General features: G+C 36.9%; 3 protein-coding genes across 3 annotated transcripts in view; 2 read left to right on the top strand and 1 right to left on the bottom strand.

The window, feature by feature from the left end:
- Positions 1-2,172: 2,172 nt before the first annotated feature.
- LOC135076062 (UPF0489 protein C5orf22 homolog) lies at positions 2,173-7,280 on the top strand. Its single transcript, XM_063970522.1, has 4 exons — positions 2,173-2,308; positions 5,684-6,520; positions 6,635-6,877; positions 7,085-7,280. The coding sequence occupies exons 2-4, from the start codon at positions 5,726-5,728 to the stop codon at positions 7,175-7,177; spliced, it is 1,131 nt and encodes a 376-aa protein (XP_063826592.1). The 5' UTR covers positions 2,173-2,308; positions 5,684-5,725; the 3' UTR covers positions 7,178-7,280.
- A 1,580-nt stretch (positions 7,281-8,860) lies between these two features.
- On the bottom strand, positions 8,861-11,822 carry LOC135087762 (uncharacterized). The gene is made up of 3 exons (XM_063982586.1): positions 11,384-11,822; positions 10,898-11,063; positions 8,861-10,741 (listed from the first exon to the last, which is right to left on the bottom strand). Exons 1-3 carry the CDS (start codon positions 11,389-11,391, stop codon positions 8,861-8,863), a joined length of 2,055 nt encoding a protein of 684 aa, XP_063838656.1. The 5' UTR covers positions 11,392-11,822.
- A 1,798-nt stretch (positions 11,823-13,620) lies between these two features.
- Positions 13,621-18,322, top strand: part of LOC135072976 (insulin-like receptor) — an 84,167-nt gene continuing 79,465 nt past the window's right edge. Inside the window, exon 1 of the mRNA XM_063966986.1 lies at positions 13,621-13,845. The gene's annotated coding sequence lies outside the window, so the exon portion shown is untranslated. The remainder of the gene's footprint in view (positions 13,846-18,322) is intronic.

Here is an 18,322-nt window from a genome sequence, read left to right as displayed (position 1 = left end):
TACCGAGTTTGAAGCGTTCATGAGCAAACATTGCAGTTGAATATTCAAGTTCTGAATTTGATTATTGATGAATAATAAAATAAATCCTACTAGCTCGATTGATGGTTTCATTAATTTATTTAAACCAGGTTACCTATAATAATATTTTTTCGTTAATTTATGAAAATATCAAATTAGCCCGTAATCCTGAATCCTGATACATAAAGTGAGCCTATTAATTTAACACGGGCACGACTGTACTCAGTGTTGCACTATCAAATGCAATTGACGCGCCTCTATGCCAGGGTTTTTATGTTCCTGGTCAGGCTATATAACAAACGTGAAAATGCTACTCTGTGATGTATGGCATGAGATTATAAAGTAACAGTGGATCAAGTTAAGTCTAAATTATAATCTAATTCACAATTTAACGGTGACAAGCACGTGCCCTTTAAAATATGATGAAGACGACAAACCAAAAGAGTTGTTTTCGGCACAGAGCATGGTTTTCGGAATGAAAGCTAAGCGAAGGTAATCTAGCTTTTATAATATCTTTGGATTAAGAAAAAAAAATGACAGTGACATTTATTACAAGTTTACCATCTTATTAAATTTACCCTTTAATTCAGGGAAAAGAAAGTGTGATGAGGTTATCGATATTTTTTTTTCCTTGTTAATATCTTGATTTTGAAAAAAAAAAGACTGACATATTACAAGTATACCATCTTATTAAATTTACCCTTTTATTCAGGGAAAATAAAGTGTGATGAGGTTATCGATATTTTTTTTCCTTGTAAACTTTTGCCAATGCTCTTAAAATCTGGCTTTGATGAATTTGAATAAAAATAGTTTAAATTTAGAAGACGCAGTTTTATTGCAGAGATTACCACAGACAACAAGATGGCGACATAGAGCGATTTGTCTATTAACTAGAGTAGAGACGTAACTACATACTAGTGTAGATCAGCTGAATCAGTAAATAGGGTTCAATATTAATGATACAACAGGCTTGCATAATGCATAGAGAAAAGTAATACATAGGAAATAGAGAACCCTCTCTGTCAAATTTTTGAGCCTACTAATTGACAGCCTGGTGTTAAATTCCCTGTACTTAACCTACGTACGTAACGCTCACATACATACATAGTACACGCACACATACATACATAAAGTCCACGCACACATACACACAGTTCACGCACACATAGGCCCTCATAACCTTCAAAGAATTATTGTTTTTATGATGTACAATGTAGAATTTTTTCAAATCCATTATTTAGAAAATATTTATCTTTATGGTGTACGTATTGTATTATTTTCAAAACAATGGATTTGGAAAAATTCTACATTGCACATGGAAATGCAAATAAGTAAACAAAAACTTTTGAATTTAATAATTTTACTTTATTTATGAACACACATAATATTATACACCAAAAGCGTCTTTTCGCAAAGTTTTCAACAACACTAAAAAAGCATTTGCACATTGAGAAAACTCAGATCACTTGTGAACATAACAGAAAGTTTCTTCGCGATTCACGAAGGAACGAACAAAACTCCGATGAACCAGAACAGCAGCAGGTACGAAGGAATGAACTTGAATTTGACTCGACGACTCTTCAATACTTTAATAGGGCCACAGAAAACTTAAATGATGGCTAAGAAAACAAGAATGCATTTAACATAACAAAAACAACACCGGCCATTTTGGAGGAAAAACAAAGTTGCCATATGTTAAATAGTAATTTCTACTACTCTATTATGTAAATTATAACAAAAATGTAAATGTTCAGTTTTAAATTAAAACAAATTAATTTCATTTAAAAAAAGTTTTCACATTGTAATTAACAATATTCTCAAATATATTTTAATTAAGAAAAAAATGAAAATATGAAGGAAACAGGAGCAGCGACATCTAGAGCGTTTTAGGGTAGTTAAAAAGTATTTGAATTTATTCACCGATGTCGCTGTTTGGAAGCAAGTTTCACTTCGATGACCGTTGTATGGAAGTTTCCACACCCTGGCATAATGCTCATATTGCTCATCGCGTGGGCATTGTCATGGTGAATCATTGATAGGTTTTGAATAGTCAGTTTTTATTTAAGACCGTATTTGGATTTCTTTAAAAATCTTGAAAAATAAACCACATTTTTCTTTTTTTCTGGGGAGAAACATCTACTCGAGGTTGTAACCCTGCCATTTGACATATTATGTCAAATTGAACTGACTGCAGTTAGGTTAAAAAATAATTTTGTAAATAATACCGGCATAATAATATAATTTGCAAGTTTTTCATGAAAACATTAACTTAGAAGGTGTGACCGTAAAGGTATGTCAATAATGATCACATAATATGTTTCCATAATCGTTTTGCAACAGGTAAATTATATAAAATAAGTATTTGGGTAATAAACTAACTTTGATCATCATTTTTTAACGTTACAATACGTTTAATTTATCTACAAGCTGTATTATTTTTAGTTGTTTATCTTCTGATGGTCTTAATCTCCATGTATATAGTATTTTTATAATGATTAGCCGGAAATATGGACATTGAGAGGTTATGCCAGATCCTTATGGATTACATAAATAAATGTAAAATCCCTGGTTTTGGTAGCAGCTAACAAAAACAAACTAACAACAATACTTGTGACACAAGTCTGAGCTTCGATTTGCTCCAGGCACAACATTTTCATAAATAGAGAAACATGGGTCTCAACGCTACATGCTGCAGCTGGTCACAAGCAGACTGGCGGCTCGTGGTGTCGTCCGTCCGGGCGGGCTTGAATATTTTTAACTACCCTTGTATTGTCATTTGTTACACCACTAAAGCCTGGTCCGTGAGCACGTAGAATTTTGTCCAATGACCCCAAGCTACCCATCCTTTCGCTCGCGCGTAATTATATTGCTGTCGCGACTGTGCGACGGGCGCCCGCAGTGAGTGTGCGAGCGCGACAGCAACATACGAGCTCACGGACCAGGCTTTAGTGATATACACACAACACTCACAGTATCCATATTCGTACTTGACGGCAATGCCCACGGTTTACATTTATTAATCACCGGATACCACACTGGTGACAATTTAAACCTGTCCTTTTGATTGATATATTTTTATGTTTCTTAATTTCAATCGCTTCACAAACTATTCTAGTAGTACAAGTTTGAATAAAAGTTTGACTGAAGAGGGCCAAGAAATTAAAAACAGAGGTAGTGCAAAAGTGATTTTAATGGCTTCTAATTAAAAAACCTACCAATCTCCTATATCACTTGAAGAAACTAGTGGACAAAATTTAAATTATTTGTCTATCAGACTGAGAGTAAGAAAATAATGGACACATATTATTTTTCTTTCTTATTTGAATAATAACAGTGCTACATCGAGTTGAAATGGCGTGTGACGTCACGCCTAGGTAGATTTTTTACCTAGAAGTCACGTCACATCACTTTCCAACTCAATATTTATTTATTTATTTAGGAAAACCAGGGTTTTAAAGTGTCATAAAAATAAGTTAGGCAACAGGTAAACCACTTATAGTTTCTCACCGGTAGAAAACAATTTAAACAATAATAATATTATTGTAATTATTTGATTATGAAGAAATATGTGGGCAATATTTTTTTATTATCTATGTCCACATCCCTGTTCTGTTAACTCGTTTGTCAGTTACCAAACAATAGTTTTTTGTTCTGTCTTGTTTTGCTACACTTGAGTAACTTTAAACTAGGTAACAAGTACTGATAACAACTTACATAAATTAACTTTCTGTGCATATTATTTGAAGTAATTAGTTTGTATTATTGTGCTGTTAAATGTAAATTTACAGTTATTTCTTGATAACAAATAGTTGTTTTATTGCTCGAATTAGCTTTAAAACATTTAAGCGGTTGTCACATCCCTTTACTTGAAATCTTTTTTTCCATTCTAATTATTCACAGGATAATAACATTAAAATAAGTTCAGAAGATAGATACCACCAAGTTATAGCAAAATATGGCAGCAGTTTTACATTTCAACTAAACATTTAGTTTTATAATACAGTGGTGTAACTGAGTGGTATAAGTAGATCAATAAAAATAACGATATTTTTATTGATTTTTAACATTTGTTAAGACTATAGTTTAAAGTAAGATGGTGCAACTCAGCCAGAAAAAAATATACAATGTAACTTCTTTCTGAATCCCCCAAACTTGTTTCACGATTTGGAGTTCTATGATTTTCCTCAAATGTGTTAAGTTCGTAATTTGGACATCAGCATACGTTTAATGACGATGTTAATATCCCGATAGTTCCACTGCGGCTTCCGTACCTTGACCCAGGTGGGCGTAGAATAGGTCAGGAGGGAGGCCCGCTGGCGGGGGGCATGTTTGGGCGGGCGTAGTAGCGTAGTGACGTCAGGGCGCCAGTATCGACCCCGGCGCCCGTCACAACACCCCTCCCCCGCTGTGGAGGCCGCACTACCCCTCCCTCGCCCCGCGCCGCTGCGGAGAGAACCGCGCAACTACGCATCGCGCCGCCCGGAAGTTTGCCGACGCTAATGGAAAACATTCAGTACTCTCTTTGATGAGATCCACGCTTCCACCGTAACTCCACCCACACCCCTCCGCGGGTGGGATAACTGCCGAACCTTACTCTTCACTGTTTTGCGGTCGAGTGCTGCAAATAAACACAAAATAAAACTGCCAATATCGAAGCCACTCAGCGATTGATTCCAGTAACTAAGACTTTTGTTTGGTGCCGACAAGAAGTAGCCTAAATGAAGGCAGGCACAGAAAACTTGCTGCTCTCAAATTGAATCTAAATGCTCATAAAGACAGACCACATTATTTCATCGAAATATTATAACAGATGCTGTCAGGCCATAATGACCAACATAGACAGATCCCAGAAGCGCACCCATTTTTGAGGGTCTATTCACCCAGGTGATCAAAGTGGACTCCAGGCGATAAGTACTTCGGTGTCCTTTAATCATCATCATCATCATCTCAGCCATAGCACGTCCACTGCTGAACATAGGCCTCCCCCCATGCTTTCCATGTTGCCCGGTTGGTAGCGACCTGCGTCCAGCGCCTTCCTGCTACCTTTATGATGTCATCAGTCCACCTTGTGGGTGGTCCTTTAATCACCTGTGGATAAGAAGTCCACTTTGTTCAGGTGCGCTTCGAGGAATTAGTTTAGGTGCGCTTTCAGGAATATAGATCATCTTCATAGATTTAGTTAATACCGGGATTTTTCATTTCGATGCAAAAAAACAAGTGATTATTCCACCACGATATAATATGCAATCATACAGACTTATTTATAATCATTGACATAGTCTAACAAAACATACTCATTTGAATTCGGCACCTAGTTATTAAACATCGTCTCCATACTCTCTTTATTATAACAAACCAAATTTAGCGACTAAGTAAATCAAACTCGTATAGGTGCCATAACGCCCTTGTTATGCCAGATATTGTGAAACAAAGTCAACAATCTGGCCGCAACGAAGTGCGCAGTGGTCACGAAAAGCGGTCCCCGGCCCGGAACTTCCCCTGTTGTTCCGACACTTAGGCCTTGACCTGTTTTGCGAAATACGTCTTGTGGAATTATATAGTCAAAGTGGTCCTCTGTATTCGTATCTTGATAAAATTTTACGTAAGCTAGTTGTCATTTTAAACTTTATTTTGAGAATCAGCTAACGTCATTGTTTCGTTTCAGAATCTTATAAACTAAAGCGCAATTACATGGACCTGACTGAAAATGACTAATGTTTCCGTAGTTACCAACCTGAAAAAGTTCAAAAAGATGCCGATCTATGTGGTCGAAGAACATAACGATGCCTTACAATTTATATACTCAGCTATCGGTGGAAAGAAATTACCGATGGAAGGTACCACTTTATTGCACTTCGATGCTCATCCAGACATGCTTATAGATCGTAAATTGAAGGGAGAAGAGGCGCGTTCTGGTAGGAAAGTTTTGCCATTATTGCAAATAGAAAATTGGATCGTACCCGCTGCGGCCGCTGGCTATATTGACCGCGTGGTGTGGCTGCGCCCTCCGTGGGCGAATCAATTCTCCGACGGTACGCGCGTTATTCAGGTCGGCGATGATGCACACACTGGGCTACTTCGAGTGGACAGCAAAGAACCGTATTATCTTTCCGATGCATTATATTCATCCAATTTAGAAAACTCCAGGGAATTTGAATTTACTGTCGCCGAGCTCTCTGATAAAACCAAAGAAAAGGTTGGAGAAATCGAAAATTTAGCAAGCACTCTAAATATTTCTGAGCCTTATGTATTGGATGTTGATTTAGATTTCTTCAGCACAGGAAACCCATTCCTGTCCTTATTTCAAAGCATCAACTTATATGACCGTTTGGAACCTATATTTAGCTTTAAACTTCCTGAAAATGACGACGCGGAAACAATACAAAAAGTTAATGAGTTGCGGGAACAACAAATCGAGGAGTTGGAAAATATATTTCAACATCTAGAAGAGCACGGCGAGTTGACTCATTACTCTGGTGTTAGAAGTGATATGTTTCATAAGGTATGTAGAGCTTGTATGTTTTTTTTAAATGTATCTTCATCTAATTAGATGAAACATGTACTGTTTTAATTTATGTACTTCACATTTGATTTCCATTTTATTGTTTGGTTTTAGGTTTCAGACTTAGTGTCTGTTGTGTTAGCAGAAGCAGAACGTCTAAACGTGACACCTGATTGGTGGGCGATATACGCAGGAGGCTGCACAAGAGACCAGGGTGGGCTGCCTTACCATATAAGCAACGAACAAGAAATAAGAAATTTGATTAGCGCGTTCTCCAAATTGCTGCGGGTGTTACCAACTCCCGTATTAGTTACCGTCTCCAGGTCGACTGATGATGGTTACTGTCCCCCAGATCAGGTAATAAATTTCGTTTAGTAGAGTTTTAAATCAAATCTCTCATCGATTTCGTCTTACTTATTCTGACTAATTTCTTTATTATTCTCTATTTTTATGCAGACTCCAGAAATATACATAGAAATACATATGACGATGAGGATTAGATTAGGCAGGGGTTAAAAGATGCAAGTTATGTTTTAGACTAAAGCTTAATTTCTATTGCTTCAGGTGGATCTAGTTCAGTCCCTCGTGCTCCAGACCTTGAACAACTTGTATGAGACCGACGATCCCTATCTATATTATCTCAATGTAAACACCTAACACTTGATTAGTTCTTAGGATTTTTTCAATTTTTTGTTAATATGTAAATAGGTAATCTCCTTTAGCGAAGCAATCAAATACATGTTCTCCTGTGGTTAAGTAATGTGTTGTTTTAATTGTACAAGTTTCCTTCAAAGTGCTATTTCATCTATATGAAATGAATCCAGAAATCAAGTCAATTTTTTTTATCGAGTTAGTGAAATAGGTGCTGTGGCGACGGCAGGGTGCCCAGCCAGTGCCAAATGCACTGCAGTAAGTCACTTGTAATGCGCTGACAAATTTTGCCTAACAACATTTACAAAGTACATTTACATTTGCTTGAAGAATATTCCAGTAATACCAGTAAGGCTCGTCATAAAATATTCTTTATTGCAACGTAGCGTAGTGCTCCTCTTATGCAGGGTATTTTTATGTAGTTAAGCGACGATAAGAATGATAAACATGTTTGTTTAAAAATAAATTACCAACAAGTTATTTAGATTGTCAGTTCCGTTCGTAGATTGGCACTTTCAGTTTTATCAGTTACTTGTTTTTCAGAATGTTCAGATAAACTCTGAATAAAAGTATAATGTAAAACAATTTAAGGTACGTATATTTTAGCCAATCCGACCTTCTAGATTAGAAACTGAATTTGGATCGTGTTGCACTTTCACTAAGTAAGGCAGGTTTCTCTTGACTCTAGCTAGCTAGACAATCTGATCTGAATAGGTACTCCGTACCTACCGCTAACAAATGAAAAAGCTATAATAATTATATTTAAAATTAAAAGTTAAAGCATTTAATCAAGCTTGTGATCAGTTTTCCAATATTTGGACGAATCACAGACTTCAGTCCAATCTAGAATGTAGATTTATTATTCTTGAGTGTAATTTCATGTAACAAGGCTAACAATATTTTTGCTGATGTAAGAACTCAATAGATTGGGTGCATATTTAGCGGAAACAGCGCGTTTAATTGATATATTAACCGTCCCGAAAACAAAGGATATTCATGTACAACTACAACACCACAATAATAACTGCGCACTTAAAAGTAGTATAGACAAGTACTTAAGTAGATTTATGTGACCAATTGCCAGATGTAGGTACCTGGAGTGCTCCCAAAATAACATTCAATTAAATGCAATTTGCATAGTTATTGGATCTTGCTTTCCATACAATAAGTACCTATCGTTATTGTGATCAGACAAACAATTTAGTCCTTCGATTGGGGGCGATTGGGGTCAACTGCCAGTCGAAGTGGTGACTGCTCATTGCTAACATGGTGTTACATCATCCCGCAGCTAGCTGGAAAACTTATACCAATTATACCCAATAAACGAGATGGGTAGGTACTTCTTGGGCGGGGTCGTTGTATACTACGCCGTGGTTATTTGCAGTGATGTATAAGATACCCAATATAAAGTATCTGAAATACAAGATGCAAGATACTTTAAAAAAAAGCATTTCAGATACCAGATACAAATAATTTTCTAAAAAGGTATCTGAAATACTAGATACAAAATACCTATCTTTCAAATACTTTTTAAAGATAAAATACTTTTGTAAGAAAACAACATTTAATTGAACTTATCTAAGTTTATTCGTTCGAGAAAACAATTTTCGAATAGATCGCGTTGATAACAAGGATCAGGCAAATGTAACAAGACAAAATATGAAGGTATTAAAATAGAGACTCATAATTTTAATGCTTTAGTTGAGATTTTTTTTTTTTTTTTTTTTTTTTTTTTTTTTTTTTATGTGATTTGAGTAAAAGTAATTCCTCAAACATATTGTCAGTCATCTTCCTTCGATGAGGCCTCATGATCATGCCCCCAAAGGAAAAGAGTCGCTCCACAGGGGCAGAGCTGGGCAAACAGGTGTTATATTTTAGGAATATTTTTTTTACTGTAGGATAAGCATTTAAGCTCTTAAAGTTTGCATCTTTATTGTTGAGGTACTGGAGTGTCTCTAAATCACTGGTGCTGCTTGTGTTTTCGCCACTAGCAATAGAGGAATCGGAGTCCTCTAGAAACATATAATAAGATTCATCTTTTGTCTTTTTTTTTATTTCACCTTCAATGTTGTTTAAAGCCTCCGATTTTTGTTTTTCAGATCGATTGATCTTTCTTGTTTCAGACAGAAAAAGTTCTTTTACATATTCCTTTCGCGCTTTTGGTACCCATTTTAATTTAAACATGGGATGGGACACTGAGGCTAATATAGCATCGTTTGCTGCTGGTTCCAACTGCAAAAACCGTTTAAACCGTCTCTCTAGGTTTTCTTCTAATACATCAAGCAGAGGGCTGCAGTATTTCAGATTTTCCGTTCTGAGGCTTTTGATAACATGTTGGATTCTGTATAATTCCGGTAACAGACAGCCATAATAAGTATCTTTTTCCCCTTGCAGGCTTTGTATAGCTTCTGCTATTGGCTTTGAACAATCCACATATTCACTTAAAAAGTGAATTTCATTTTCTTTCAGCTGTGGTAACTTTAACATTTTCAAGGCTTCACTCAAACGGTTCTGTACAGCTAAAAGATCTTGTATAGAATTATAGTAGGAGTTCCATCGAGTTGCACATGGAGAAGTTGGTGACTTCCCTGTTATTTCTAAATATATCTCGCATGCCTTTGGGGATCTAGCACACAAGTTCCACAGTGCTTGGCACTTTGATAAGGCTGTGTCATGTAGTTTCTTATAAAATGTATTTTTGGTTCTTGCTTGTTTGAAATCAGTACTAGCAATCAGGTGTAAAGTGTGTGTAGCACATCTTTCATGTCCGGGCAGAAGGCAATCACCTTCTAAGTCTGATGAAGCATCTGGAAAAGCTTGTAGTACTAGAAGTGAATCATCATCTTCACTACCTTCATCAAGTGATGTTTTTTCAAGATCTCCAAATGCATGTGAAACATGTTCATTTAGAACTACCTCTGAATCAGACTTTCCAAATACCTCAAAAGCCTTAACCATGTTTGAGCCGTTATCTGTAACCGTTTTAACAATTTTTGATAGTTTCAGATTATAGTCTGAATGTATATCAGCTATCATTTCAGCAACTTTATCATATGTGTGAGCCCCCTTGAATCTTCTGCAAGCAATTGCAGCACTTTTCCTTTCAAACATCTCACTTTCAATCCAATGGACTGTAACCCCCAAGTAACTTCTTTTAGATGAAGACCAAATATCAGCTGTACTGCACACAAATTCGACGTTGTCCAACTCTAGCTTAAGGTTTTTCTTAAATTCATTGTACTCATTACTAATTTTATTCTTAGCTGTATTACGACACATAACCTTTGGAGGCTTAGTTAGTTGCTGTGAACCTTCAATTAAAGCTTTAAAATACTTATTCTCCACTATTGATACTGGTGACATGGTGTCAACAATAAATTGTACAATCAACTTGTCCAAATTAACAGATCTTGAACCGCTTACATCTGTAAGAAGAGACTGCTTCAATTTTTTACATGTTGATTCTGAACCACTTGCACCACTGTTACTAATCTCAGTAAGTTTTCTTTTTTTAAGAGTTGTGTTTTTAACATTTTCATAATCTTGCAATAGATCTGAGTGGCCTTTAATCTGTAATAACATAAAAAATATATTAGTACATTTAAAAATGGAAAATTGCAAGAAATTTAATATCTTTCAGGACAAAAACCTAGTATAAAAAAAATGTAGCACAAAGTAAGTAAATAAATGATTTCTTAAACAAATGAATCTGTTTACAAAACCTACCTTTAAATGCTTCAGGAAATTTGTAGTAGAAGTAACACTACCCTTTATCGTTTTTGAACATACATTGCACACTGCAGATACATTCACATCACTTCCATCCACTTGCTTAATATCTTTGAAGCAGTACTTTAAAATGAGTGGTATACTCAACTTGTTCTCTTTATCCCTGAAAACAAAACAAACTTTGTTAAGAAAAGTAATATAAAATTTTACCGTGGCAGTGACGAAGCAACGGGCTAAGTAGCCAGCCCAGAATAACAACTAACCTAACAGAATGAACTCTCTGATTCGACTCAAAACTTATAAATTGAATGTTACTAATTTAAAAACAAATGCGTAAAAAGATCAATTTATTATGATATTTGTCCGTTGTTATTGTTATTCTAACCTAAACTTTTCCCGTTTTGTTCACAATGCACGTTACATACATATTTCTGACGAACATGTAATGTAGTAAGCAACTTAACAAAATAAAATAAGACTTACGTTTCCATGTTCGCGATCCCGAATCCCACAAAGGCGATATTGTTATTTATTATTTAATTTAAAACACCATACCTACAACATGTGCACACGAAAAAATTACGGAATGAGTGACAACCGACAGGAGTGACAGACATCTTAGCTGATGACATTTGTAGAAAGATAGTGTCGCCATCTGTTATTTGATTCCCGAATTCCGACAATATTGACCAAATTTTTAAACGACGCGCTACGTTCAGTTGCGTTCGGTTAGAAAAACTGCGAAGTTTACTTCAGTAAAAGTATCTTGGAGAACAAAGTATCTTCAAAATACTAAGATATCAGTAAAATGTATCTAAATATCAGATACAAAATAAAAAATAAAAAAAGTATTTCAAATACAAGATGTAAATACGTATTTTGTATCTTGTATCTGTATTTCAGATACTTTTATCTAAGATATGTGACATCTCTGGTTATTTGTAGCGTTTGTTATCAATAAGACGAAAACGATTACTGAACAAGAAAGCTTTATAAATAACGAATAACTTAAGCTTTTTCAGTGAGAGCACCCTTAAGTAGAGCCTACTTACTTGAGAACAAATTCCCTTCACGAAGCAGGTAGGTAGAATCGCCGTGTCATCACAAAAACAAAATCCGTACCCATGGCTTTAGTCGTCCGGTTCGAGAACAAAAAGTTTGGCCTTAGATTTGAATGGTCCACCAGGAACAACAACATTAACTAGTCTTAGCAACTAAAATGTTGGAAGTAAGAATGATTCTTCTGAGAAAAGTTCGTCCTACCTACTGGTCCACCACCTTTACGTAGGTACGTCTTCTACGTACGTACTGAACTTTTCTAACTTTAATGTTTCACTACTTTAGAAATGGCCAAAGATTTAGATCCCTAAAAGTGTTAGTATTTTAGACCTCAACTCTTCCCCTGGTGTTATGTATGGATTATGGATGCATAGCTGCGGCTGCGGTTCTTCGGACCTTGAGTTCATATCAAATGTGCTTGGAATTTCTCCTTGTATTGAAATTATATGACTGATTAAGAACTTCTTAACTTCCTTCCACTTATTTTAGATTGTCAATTTTTAAGAAAATGTGTGTATGGCATGTGGCCAGGCGTCGCACCAACATCGTCAAACCCCGCTAAAAGATAAAAACTAGCTCTCATTGTTAAACTTTGGTTGCGTAATATTGCGTAAACGTTGTTTTTCAATGGAGTCTGATATAAATTCCCGCGGTTGCCGTAATGGCAGTACTAAAATCAATCATTATTTCCTAAATACCTATGAGGAGTAACAATTTTCTAAATCAAGCTGAGGGGCTGAGAACCACCACAATGCTTTTGCTGGGCATAGTGTTCGAAAAGTAGGGTCGGGGATGATGGGGAGAGGAAACAACTTGTTTACCTGCCATAACCAACCAAACTACAGGTGATAACAATAACACACATCTAAAATCAGCCTCTCATCGTCCACTGTTAGCTACATTCCTGCACAGTTGCCTGCCAATAGGTGCTATTCGTTCTGCTAGGTACTTCTTATTACCTAATCATTTGTCCAACACTTGGTAGGCCTCCTTTTAAATAAAAACATCAGCATTTGGAATCAAACTATGCTTCTTTCATCTTTAAATCTGGTTGGTGGTGTCATTGTCACGTCGAAAAATAACGTGCCCTCCAATACCCCCGAATTTCAGTTACACAAACCGTATTATTAGGAGTTATTGGGTAGGTAGGTACCTACCTATCGATGGACTCAAATGTATTGGTACTGCCCCGATATCGTGATATCAATACATTGGAGTGGAACCCACGTGGATGGCCAAATCAGAGTCTAAGTAGTAGGTAAGTAAAAAGAATGAATGCTTGATTCTTTGTTTTTTTTTCCCTTATTATAAGTTCTACCAGGTCCCCCTAGGGTCCCTATTATCCGAGGTCCCACCGTTTTGTTGAGCCACAGTGGGACCATGGGTAACGAATAGGGGACAAGGCACCTATAGAGTATAGACACCTTTTACAAAATTGGCCAAACCCCTATAGCTGATTTTGCTCAAGTCTATGTCTGAGCTTCGCGCCCTATTGGACTTCAGAGTACCTATCTACCGGATTGACTAAAAAAATAAGCACGCGAGAAGAGAACAAGCAAGCCGCGCGCGAGCCGCATTCCGCGACTGGGTCGACGGGCACGGCCCCGCGCTCCTTCCCTCGGTTCGGCTCGGCAGCTCGCTCGCTCGGTCGCCACCTCCTCAGTCATTCGCGCGCGTCGTTTGTGGCGACTTGTCTGCGTTTCGCTCGCTCTTATTGCATGCTGTATTTACAATTTCAGTGTTGTTGTTATTATCATTGAACGTACTAAACAAGTGACTAGTGTTTGTGACAGTGTGAAATAATACAGTTGCTGTATAGCAGGATTAATTGCGTGCTATTTTGTGGTTTGCGAGAAGCAGACAGCCACGGCAGGCGCCGAGCGCAGGTAGCGTCTCATATTTGTTTTCAATCTGATTACGGCTGCGCTAATCTGGTTCAGCGAAGCCAGGTGTGCTAAGGACTAATTCTATTCAGAAATATGTTGATAGATGTAACAACAGTACCACGTGACGTCATTTAGGTATCAATTGGCTGCCGCTCACCACGTGGTTCGGTACGGGCGATGTTGTAAACAATTCAACGCCCTTCTCCGTACGTCGCGTCGCTTCGTCGCTGGGGCTATCTATGTTGTGTGTGTTCAATGTTGTGCGTCCATTTCTGACAGAACGTTTTATGAACAACAAATAGGCCAAGAACCTTTCCAATTTTTAAGTTGATAACGATAATCCAGAATATCCAGTAGATCATGGAAGTCTGGTTATCTAGATCTTAGATACCTAGGTAAAATTCAAGCAGACACAACTACAAATTATAAGTTCAAAGTTATGTCCAGGTCAGGGCCAGGGTCTGAATCACAGAAGCGGGAGAGACAAGCAAACAAAAATTATGAAAATGTCATGAACTCTATTTAGATCCTCTCTGTTTTCTAAGCGCTACATAGACCACACATACATTTTTCTTTTGAGCTTTGTCTCATCCTACAGTAGTTACCTACCTACTCAAGGGTGGAGGGTTATTTCTTTAAAAAAGATTATCTACTTAACTTACATGGACATTGGTTGAATTTGAACACCTGTACCCACCTACTTGCCTCTTAAGTAACCCGTTCTTTAAACCTATCATTTAGGGTAGAGTTCGCCAAGGACATAAAAATCGAGAAGTCTGTTTATTATTTTGCTTACCATTACCAGTTTTATCTCACTTGATGTCGGATGTCGGGGTAGGTAGGTATCACGCGGCTAACTCGTGCTGACCGAAGTTGAATGTAGGAGATAGTTTCGGTAGTGATCGTCTTTGCTTTGTTTATTGTTTGTTGTACCTACTTAGGTAGGACTTTTCAAGGCGAATGATGAAAACAACTGACGAATGCATAAGTTAATGACGAGCGATAGTAAAGGTAGAGTCACAAAGGCGCCGGAAAGAAAGAACCCCCGAAAAAGAATTGCATAAGCATGCAATGGCGAAATCTAGAGACAACCAAACTAACAAAAGATGTAGGTACCTACATAATGAAAACACTTAAAAAAGTGTTTTCACTATTTAATTCACATAAATACTAAGTCGGTTGTAGACAAAAACATCACAATCACAATTTGTAATAAAATGATTTGGCAGATAAGATAACAACACCAGCGAAACAATGTTGCAGGAACAAGATTCGGCATATTATTATTTTGTTTGGTATTAAAATCATAAACATTGAAAACTGAAATATTTTATAGGTTGATAACAAAATGATCGATAAGACAGCGCCAGAAACGTGCACCTTGAAGTCTTATCAAAACATTATTTCGAAAAACAATGTTTTACGGCTGTTTTACGCTTTCAATGACCTTGAATTAACGTGCAGTGGTATGTGTGATCTACTCACTACTGGACGATTGTAAGAAGATAAACTAACAAAAGGCAGGGATCCATGGTTCTATTCCCGGGTTTATAGTCTGGCACATGCACATCAATCTAATGCAATAATTGCTATTTTGCTTAAAACAAAAATGTATACCTACCTACCATGACTTTATTTTCTGTCTACTGTATTAGGTAACTAACTAGGTTTCAGGAAAATCAGCATTTTTTTTTAAAAGGAAAACGGATAACGTCGCACCTTGAGTAGAACCTTAAAATTGACAAGATCTCTACCTTAATCTCTATAAAATCACGCACCATATAGGTACCTACTGCACAAAAATTATCTTATCATAAAGGACATTGTCAGAAACCGCCTAAAAAACCGCCCAAAAACATTAACCCATCATAATTATTTTCTATTTTTTTTAATACATTAAGCACCCTTTCATTCTAATGGACACTTAAGCATTGAAAAATTAAATAAATAAGTCTTTTAACGTTTATTCTATAATACTATTACAACTTCCGGACGTTTTGGTGCGTGGCATGGTCTAAAACCTATCAAGTTCCATAATTTTTGCCGATAAAATCTGTACGAGGCATTACCGTACTTTATTGCTGGGAGTCCATGTATAGTGATGTTCCTGCGGCCATCATAGACAATAAAATATCGATTTTGAAAATAAAATAAATCGATTAAACTGCTTTGAAGACTAGATTTGCGTTAAAAGCTAAAAAGATATTGACAGTTTGACACTATTACAAGAAGATATCTAAAGTGTCCAACTGGTCGAAGGTCGTAAATAAAATAAAAATAATTAGGACCATAAACTGATATTCATGGTATCATAACTGTAAAAGTGTCAGAATCCGATGTTGAATCCAATGCCAGTTGAAGTGTGAGAAACATATATATATTTTTTTTATGTGACAGGAGGCAAATGAGCAGACGGATCACCTGATATCAACCTAGTATAATTGCCAGTCTCTCATAATCTATGCCAATGAGGGTTTTCGCGATTGAAAAATCCGCCAGATGGCAATACGTAGACGTGAGGTCCAAATGCTGCATGATTGGTTATTTTTGACATGACATTGACAGATATCCACCAATCATGCAGCATTTGGACCTCGCGTCTACGTATTGCCATCTCGCGGATTTTTCAATCGCGAAAACCCTCATTCATAGCACATGTATAATAATAGACCAAATGAACTTTTATAGATTGTGAAAGAGAAGATAAAGATTTTATTATTTTATTAAAATCTTGCCACGAGGTAGTTTTTCAGTAGAAACCAGGATTGGATAATCGCTACAGGCAAGTATCAGAACATTTTATAAATATTTTTAATCGATTATATCCATGTGAATCGTTTTAATAAATTGTCATTTTACTTTTTCAATTAAAACTTTTTCAATCCCTAGTCTTGTCAAACTGTCATAATGTCAACAAATTATAAATGTCACGTCAGTTGACTCAATTTCAGTCTTCTGTGCGTTTATTGTATTTTTATTTCAATGAAATAGTGCTAAAGGGTTAGTACTAAAACTGAAAGCCTTTTTTCAGAAAGAAAACCAATGTGGTGCCCTTATTATTCATGCTGTTTGAAAGTTACAAGTCAGTGATACAGAGTTGCCGACATTATAACTCCGTAGTGATACCATACCAAAGAAGAAGTTTTCCTAAACACTTGTGTTGTTTTTATATGTGATCGAATAAAAAGGATTAATTCTACTGCTCAAATGGAATAACTTATCCCAAGAGACCGAATATAAAAAAAACCTCTCCATAGAAATTATCACCATCACGAGGATGTGAATTTTTTTGAGAATTTGATATTGGTCCTGTAAGAAAAGTAGTTGTATTTCAGTAGTAGAATCAACCCTTCTTGTTTCATCAGCAAGAGTAACTATAAAAACGCCCTGTAGGTAGGTATTATTAAGCTGAAGAGATTGTTTAGTGTCAAAGACTGTCACACAGTGTAACTTAAATTGGCATATTATGATAATGAACATAAAAACTTAAATAAATATTTATGTTAATATTTTTTCTATTTATTTATTTTCCCAAAGCTTCACAGTGACAGCTGAAACAGCAATACTGTTAACAAAACAGTAAAACTAAACTTGGAACAAACTGTTACAAATATGAGGGGTTTAATATTTTACAAATTAAAATAAAACCGCATGTTGCTTTACTTTCTCGTATAGGTAATAAATGTAATTAATGGCTAGATTATTAATGTTACTTTGTTACCCTCAATAGTGAGGAAATCTTATAAAATGGTAACCCTGATTTTTATTGTCATTCAAGTGCTCTTTCTTCGCATAGGCTTCTGTGATTTGGCCAAGGGCCACACACATTGCGATAACATTATGCGACATTGATTTGACAGCAGAGGAGTGAAGTCTTGCGACTATGCAAAATGATACCCTGTAATCGTAGCGCATACAGACATAGACGGGGCGGGGCACATAGCTCGTAGAGCTGATGGCCGCTGGGGCAGGAAAGTTCTTGAGTGGCGACCACGAGCCGAAAGACGTAGCGTGGGCAGGCCTCCCACTAGGTGGACCGACGATCTGGTGAAGGTCGCGGGAGGTGCCTGTATGCGAGCGGTGCAGGATCGGTCTTCGTGGAAATCCTTGGGGGAGGCCTTTGTCCAGCAGTGGACGTCTTTTCGGCTGAAACGAACGAACGAACGATACGTATTACCACTATTTACCAGACATTACTATTTATTGCATACTCGCCGGATTACACGTAGGAGCACGCGCGTAACAGCTTCGGCCTTGCATTATTATAAGATCTTGTTCCGCCCTTTTACGAACTTCCTCCGTGAGGATATCCCCGCCGAATTCTATGATGAACCTATCAAAAGTCATATTCTGCAATGTCAACCCACCACAAGGTGGACCGACGACCTGATAAAGGTAGCGGGAAGGCGCTGGATGCAGGCCGCTACCAACCGTGCGATGTGGAAGTCATTGGGGGAGGCCTATGTTCAGTAGTGGA

The sequence above is a fragment of the Ostrinia nubilalis genome, chromosome 1 (genome assembly GCF_963855985.1).
Source record: "Ostrinia nubilalis chromosome 1, ilOstNubi1.1, whole genome shotgun sequence".
NCBI lineage: Eukaryota > Metazoa > Arthropoda > Insecta > Lepidoptera > Crambidae > Ostrinia > Ostrinia nubilalis.
This window is presented reverse-complemented; position numbering and strand designations above follow the sequence as displayed.

What these genes read in the sequence shown, in the direction of transcription:
- LOC135076062 (XM_063970522.1), top strand. Translation starts at nt 5,726, where the DNA reads ATGACTAATGTTTCCGTAGTTACCAACCTGAAAAAGTTCAAAAAGATG. An exon ending in GAAGTGATATGTTTCATAAG is followed by an intron (nt 6,521 to 6,634) that starts GTATGTAGAGCT and finishes GTTTGGTTTTAG; the next exon opens with GTTTCAGACTTAGTGTCTGT. An exon ending in GTTACTGTCCCCCAGATCAG is followed by an intron (nt 6,878 to 7,084) that starts GTAATAAATTTC and finishes CTATTGCTTCAG; the next exon opens with GTGGATCTAGTTCAGTCCCT.
- LOC135087762 (XM_063982586.1), bottom strand. An exon ending in ATTTCCTGAAGCATTTAAAG is followed by an intron (nt 10,742 to 10,897) that starts GTAGGTTTTGTA and finishes ATGTTATTACAG; the next exon opens with ATTAAAGGCCACTCAGATCT.